This window comes from Mycetomoellerius zeteki, unplaced genomic scaffold (assembly GCF_001594055.1).
Source record: "Mycetomoellerius zeteki isolate Tzet28-1 unplaced genomic scaffold, Tzet1.0 scaffold5, whole genome shotgun sequence".
In the NCBI taxonomy this organism is placed as follows: domain Eukaryota; kingdom Metazoa; phylum Arthropoda; class Insecta; order Hymenoptera; family Formicidae; genus Mycetomoellerius; species Mycetomoellerius zeteki.
The window spans coordinates 423,525-431,087 of record NW_017257500.1 but is presented as its reverse complement, the minus strand read 5'-3'; the positions used below and the strand labels follow the sequence as shown (position 1 = coordinate 431,087).

General features: G+C 33.2%; 1 protein-coding gene across 1 annotated transcript in view; it reads left to right on the top strand.

Moving 5' to 3' along the window:
- ldd (lipid droplet defective) overlaps positions 1-6,463 on the top strand; it is a 53,066-nt gene extending 46,603 nt beyond the window's left edge. Inside the window, 1 exon segment of the mRNA XM_018455648.1 lies at positions 6,048-6,463. Coding sequence (XP_018311150.1) covers positions 6,048-6,176 — 129 coding nt within the window. The 3' untranslated portion in view covers positions 6,177-6,463.
- The last annotated feature ends 1,100 nt before the right edge of the window (positions 6,464-7,563 follow it).

Below are 7,563 nucleotides of genomic sequence, written 5' to 3'. Positions count from 1 at the left end.
TTCCCTATTTTCCTTCTCCTTTGAAATAATTCACCATCTGAATAATGAAGCCCGAATCTTGTCGAAACTGCAAGTGTAAATCTTATGCTCGCGATACACTCCCCTGAATTCCGCTCCCGAATTTCGAAGTCCTTGTGCGTCGTGTTGTTGTAACGACAATTGTCTTTCACGTCACTTCAATGAGAGCGTATTGCAGACGCTTCTCGGTAAATGCATATTGTTGGCGTATGCAAGTCAGCGCGATTCGGTAAATGCACGTCAAAGTGCCGAAGTCCCTTCCGCGCGCGTTTCTCGAGTCGTGTATTTAACGTTACTATTCGTTGCGAACACGACGATGCAATTGAAGTGCAATCAAATTAATTGCAATCAAATGAAAATCATATGACGTGCCGGTAGCTTTCTTTCATACTGCCATGCAGCATTAGGGCCATGGCGCAAAAAAAAAACTTAAGCAATAAGGAAATCAACATGTTGGATTTGCTACGGCTTACGTTATGGCTTTACGGTATTTATTGTGATTGGCTAATTTCCTTAATACTTATATTTTACTGCTTAAGTTTTTTTATGTGTCCTGGCTCTTACCATGAATAAAGAATTTTTTGCCGTTCTGGTCGAATCTCTGTCCTCGTGCGACGTTCCAGTAAATCCGGAGACACCGGCTACGTTTATGCGAAATTGTAGGCTGTCCTATCTCTCTTTCCGCGTGATATCTGTAAACTTACGGACACGTGCATGACGTGTCCCGCGCTTTTTCTCTCGCGCGTGAAGCTCTCGCGTTTTTACCTAGGAATAAAATTTTTTTAAAGCGACACGACTGTTGTGTAATTGAGTGGCCTGTATGTCCAACTTAGGGACAAACAAATTATGTCCAATGTGTCCGTTGTCGCCGAGGGAGAATGTATTTGCACGCGGAGGAGATGTATGCGGGGAGGTGCGATTTACAAAATTGTGCAGCATGATCTTCCTTAAGAATTACAGCGAATGTGTATATATCATGATTTTTATCATATAATTTAGAATTATGCATAGGTAATTCTATATTACAAACGCATTGAATTGTGTGTCATTTCATGGTATATCATTTTGAATTATAGATTTTTAAATTTTATGTGATTTAAACAATTAAAATAGATAATAAAATTAAAATGAAATATATAGGTAGATATATAAGATAAATTTTCAAAACTATATCAATTTTATAAAGAATAAGAATAAAGAAATTTCTCTTTAAAATGAAATAAATTGCATATAATATATAAATTATTTATAAAACTATTTTTTTATGTTAAAAGATAGAAATATATTTATTGCCAGAAATATTAGTTCAATTGCGTGCTACTCTGTAAATGCTATTCTATATTATACGCTCTTCTGTAATCACTTTTCCGCCGTGCTACAAATTCCTTTGAACATTAATAAAAGGAACAAAGTTCATAACGTTTAAATCATGTGAAATAACGGTAATTTTTGTTTTATCATTTTCCTATAAAAATATATATACTTAATATAATTAATTAGGAATATGATTAAAATTTATTCGGTATAGGAACGGAAAGTATTATATATTTATTACCAAAAATATTAGTTCACAGCTGCATGTTATTCTATTAAACATATACGCTTCTCTGTAATCACTTTTTCGCTTTTGCTAAAAATTCTTTTGAACGCTAATAAACGGAATTAAGTTGATAACGTTTAAATCATGTGAGGTAGAAATAATTTTGATTTCACGATTTTCCTATTAAAACGTTTAATAAATAAATACTTTATTACAAGTGTTATTTCGAGCTGCATTTGCGATTTTTAATCGCTTGCAATTTCGTGATTTGAAATCCAAGTGTATATCGCATTGCAATTAAAATAGATGGTAATGATATACCGTAAAATTGTACATCTCTGGCGGCCAGAAGCTGAAATTTGCATTTCGTGGGACCTCCGTCTTACCACCAAACTATTCCGCTGCTCTTCGCGACTCTTTGCGAAATTTACCGTGCGCGCAAAGCGGTCACCGGCCGCATTTGCATAAGCCGGTTAATAAAGAAAAATTTTAATTTTGAGGCTAATTAAAAAACTTCTTATATATAAGTTTTCAGTATGAATCGTATGAAGATGTTAGCTTTAATTAATACCGCTCTCGGTCATGATATTACATTATTAATTATTTTCGCAAATTGTGTATGCCGCATCCGTTCGGACAAAATCTAAAAATTATGAAAAATTCAGTCCGCGCGAGTAGCGCAAAAAGAGAATTTACGGCGTGGTATTAAAAAAAAAGTCATTACAACGATGCATGAAGCTTGCAATTTCCTCCCTTTTTGTTTTTTTTTTTTTCAAATTCAGGTTTTATATAAAGCGCTGTCCGGCCGAGAATAATGAAACGGGATTAAAATAAAGCGCTGTTTTATATTTACGCTGCAAAATTATTTACGGTTGTTTCCTATCCATCCTGATTTACTCGCTGGAATGCAGCAAAATCTATTTCGCTCGCGTGTCGTAAAGGGAAAGTGAACTTTATTGTGCACATACAAATGCGGATTAAGAATTTACTGCATCACCGGAAAAAAATACTCTTCGCGTGAATAAAATGAAGTTATGGAGAAACGGAGTTAACGACAAAGATATGTTTTATATTTTTTACATTACTTTTACTTTGTTCCGCAATTCTTTTTAACAATACATCATTCAGTGTTTCGCGATTTAGATGCAAGCAATGATCATAAATCACGCAACGGCGAGTTGCACGACAGAGAAATCGTCAGCGTGCAGGGTATGTAGATCTTACGGTCCCGAAAAGTGTACGCAATCCATTTCCGACTATCCTTCGCAGTTCTCGGCGTCTGAGAATTCTAAGAAGCGGTTCCAGATCGAAATGAACTGTCCAGCGCTTGAGGGAAGGATAGAAATTGAAATCGTTGCTTGAGTGATCGATCGATCTAGATTGAATGGGTACGATTTAATTTTCATGAAACGAGAACGTGAACTGCAACAAAGAATGCTTTTTTTTTTAAATTATTTACTCTTTTCTTACGTTTCATTAAAATGCAACCGTAATTATGAGTTTTATTAAAAATTTGATAATTCAGCCAAAATGGATTTCGCAGATTGAATGGAATTAGAAGATTGTGACAAATACGCTCGCGAATAAAATATCAATATCCACTGAGAGAGTGAAATGTGTGAGAAATTCAAGAGCGTTATCGAATGCGATGAATAATGGGAGCTTAATTGATCACTTATAAGACGGCGCGTTGGTAAAGTGAGAGAAATTCAGTACTTGAAACGAGAGAAATGATTTTATGGAGTCTTTTTGTCATCAGAAAGAGAATCGCTTTTCGACCAATAATACGATCGATCTATCAACCCATAACGTTTAACAATTTCTACGATAATTGGTTCAGTCTAAAAATATTGACGTTTGCGAAAATTTACCGCGCAATTGCATCCCGTACCCCTCGAATTTGGGAGCGCCTTCGGGATTATCATTGCTAATAGTTATTAGCGAGAAGGAAGTTTAGCTCGCCGTTTTCCGCGCCGAAAAACATCGTCATCTGTCCTCTCCTGGGTGTATTTAAATCGTCGTTAAATACAAACTTGCGTCACGTATTCATCCCTACTTCTTGAAACTTTCCCCGTGCGAACATTAAGGTCTACCATGAACCCCCTGTTGTTTTGTAAGCTTCTAAAGTAACGACAATAGCAACAGCTCAAGTTAGCGCGGTTCGGAATATAAATTAAGTCCTAAGTACGATAGTAAACTGGGTCGGGCTGAATCTAAGAACTTTTAGATTACCACAATGCCGCGGAAAACTATCCGCATGAAGTCTTCTTTTAAGGGTTCCGCAACCTTTTCGGGTATTTATCTTTTGGAAAATTGGAAGTACACTGGAAAAAAAGGCTGGTTGCTTTGGAATTCTGGTTAAAGATAAAAGAATTTTCTGGATGACTCTTACAAATCTAGTTGAGATAACCAGAATTCTGATTAATAAGATCTTCTGGTTCGTTTATTTTATATCAGAAATTTTTCTCAGTACAACATAAATGAGATCTACAATTAAAAATTAAATTCTATTTGGAAACGAAATTGAGAAAAAAATTGCGACAGGGCCAAAAAATTCATCAAATTATTGAGAATTTTAAAACGTTTTGGCAAATTAAGCCAGGAGATTGCGAAATATTATATCATTTTTCATTTTATTGATCAAGAAATTAGCTAAATGTAATATTTTGGAAGTAATTTATACATTTAAAAAATCTACATTTTAATCATAAATAATATTAATGCATTTCACGTACTGATACAGTTTTTACATTGAGAAAAAATGTATTAAATATCTGTTTTAATAAATCTGTTTGAAGTACTAACTTAACATTTATTTACGCGGTGAATAAATATTTACTAAATAAAAAATATATAATTAAGAGCCGGTTATTCCATCCTTAGATAAATTATATATGGTAATTTACTTATTGGATAAACAAAAAGTAAAAAAGTTAAGAACATAAGAGAGTAAGAGAATAAGACAGTGAGGTGAAGTTTACTGAAAGGTGGAAGAACTCATTCCTATCCCAGTCTAAATCAAATTAATTCTTGTATCAACTAAATATACGCTTACATTTAGTAAATATTCAGCTAGTACTATTCAAACAAATACTTATTAAAATTTAGTACACTTTTTCTCAGTACAGTAATTTTTTCGGTTTAAGCGCTCAATTTGTTTCTGTAATTACAATACAATTACAAACGGCATATCTGTAGTTTTATCGAACCAATGGTTATATAGCCAACTCGCCGTACTTATACATTTTCCAAGAAGAAGATCGTCCCCTAAGTTTGTCCGCGGCATTATGTAAATGCATTTCTCACCGTGACGTAAAGACGGCGATCTCGTAAAACAAAGTAGGAAATTTTTTGCCGTATTGCAGTGTGCTTGTATGTAAACCAGAGGGCAAACTTGGTCGGTCGGAAAAGTTTTGAGATTTTTATGGGTCTTCGTTGCAAGTAAAGCTTTCCGTCCCATCGCCCACCGCCCACACGCCATTCGCTGTTCGCTATTGCGAGAACGTGTTTCAACGCGAAGCACGCACGAAATTGCAGCGACGCAACGACCGAAAGTTTACACCCAGTTCTCGCGAAACTTCAGTTTTGCGATTCGCAGCCGCGATAATTACAGGCGCGGACGTTACGTGAGGCGTTTGATCGGCAAAGCGAAATTGCACGTTGCATAAAAGTACCTTCTATCCGCAAATGTTTCGTTACGAACGAAAAAAGAATTACTTGCCGAAAAAATAGTCTTACGAATAAAATTGTTTTGTCACATGGAAGGGAATAAATGGTCAACGGTTGTGCTGAAATATTTAAAAGTTTAGTTGGATACAGATCTGAAAATTATTTTGTTAAACCATCAAAGTAATACGTAGGAAACTCAAGCATGATGAGCAATGAGGGGTTCAAAAGTTTTGACATTCTAGCAACTATAGTACATAGTTGGAAAATTTATGTTAAATTTAACATATTTCGTGTATTTCAAACGCGAAATATCCATTCAAATTTTTGTGTTAATTTAACATAAGATAAATATGTTAGAAAATAATACAAATATTACGTAAAAAATTGACACAAATAATATAAAACGGACACAATTTGTGAAGGCATATTTTTTCAATAAAATTAATATTTTTAATATGTTAAATTAATACATTTTATTCATTTATCTTGGAATTTGCATCTCTCAAAATATATTATTTTTATATTAATTTTTATATTAATTATTCACTTGCTCATAAACTGTATTATTTTAATATTAAGAAATGTTAAAACAATATTTGCTTTCAGATCTATATCTAACTAAATTTTTTAATATTTCAGCAAAATCGTGTGGTCCACTCGCCGTTGGAATTTTAATGAAAAGAGAGCACAACAATCTATTATAAAGTCTAACGCGTGATAAAATCCTTTTGTCCAATCTCTTTTTATAGTGGCCGAGTTGATTTTTTATGATAATTAATTCGCAAATTATGCATTGCGTAATCTGCTGTGGAATGTGCAGGTACTGGTGACTTTCTCGGAAGAGTTGGAGGACGAGGTTGTCGACGTGACTGCCTTCGGCCAGGGCAGCAGGAACAGCGTGCCCAATATGTACTCCAGCATGGATACGATCCACATGGACACGTTTTGAATGTATTTCATTTAATTAGGCTTAAACTCCAGAGATCTTTCACTAGACGCGAGGAATTAATGGAAATTTTATATTTTCACTCTCCTGTTCGTCATGCTCTCGCGACGCGCATTTTCGTGGCGATTACTGTGATAGTTTGCGTTTACCTTTGACGCCACGACGAAACGCGCGATTATACAAGCTCAAATAAAAAAGAGAGGAACTCTTGATCTTGTGATTCTCACGGTTTTAGAGAAGAGATTTGGATGTTCATTCGTTTTTTTATGGAATCCAAATTTTGATCAAATCCCGATAAAAAATTTATACAAAACATGTATAAATATATAATTATACATATGTATATAAATTATGTCCATATATATATTTTCCTTATATATATATATATATATGCGTGTAAACAAAAATTATAATTATAATATATATGCATATGTATAATTATATAAAAAACATGTTTATTGATATTCTGGAAACATATCTTAAAAATTCGATTCAGTCTCGAATTAAATTTGTAAATATCTTTATACTTTCTCGGCAATTTCATCTAACAATTAATCTTAATTAATTTTAATTTTAATCTCTCTTTAAAACAAAAATGTAATGTTTTTAGAGTTAGCAAATTATGGAAAATGTAGTAAGGTTTTAGCGATGTCAAACGGATATTTTTCGCTCTTGACGAAGCGAACGCCTATAACGGGAATCAATGCATGATTTATTTAAAATAATGTATTTACTGTAAGAGCGAGGAAAATATTGAGTGGTTGGTGAGGGTGATTGGTGAGGGTGATTGAACTAGAGAATCGAACTAACCAGAAACATTTTGTATTATTCTAGCGATATCAGTAAAAAATATTAACAATTACAGATTAATTTTATAGTATCTCGAGCAATTGTGAACAGTATTCCATATCACTATAATTATTTTATTATTATGTTTTTTAATAAATAAGATATCAATAAATATTGTTTGAGCAATTATAACGACAATTACAATATTAGACATCAATACTTATTCACTTTCCTATTTATCTAATGCCTGCCTGTATTAAAAATATTTTATACAACCAACGTACAATTATACACGTTGACGAGTGTACTATATGTATAACTAAATGTAGGTAGGGGAGACCGGGGACAAAAGTAACATTTTGACTTTGAAGTGTTATAACAGTTAAAATATGATATTTACATTAAAAAAATATGTATCTTTAGATATAGAATTTATTTAGATATAAAATTTTCTTTGGTTTAATTATTTTATGTAACTAGAAAAAAAGTTATGTTTGTTTAAAGACTATGAAGAATTTTGTTATAATCGTTACAACCGTCCCAACCCCCAGGGACGATAGTAACGATTATAACAATAGAGGGGAATAATTGTTGTAATTGT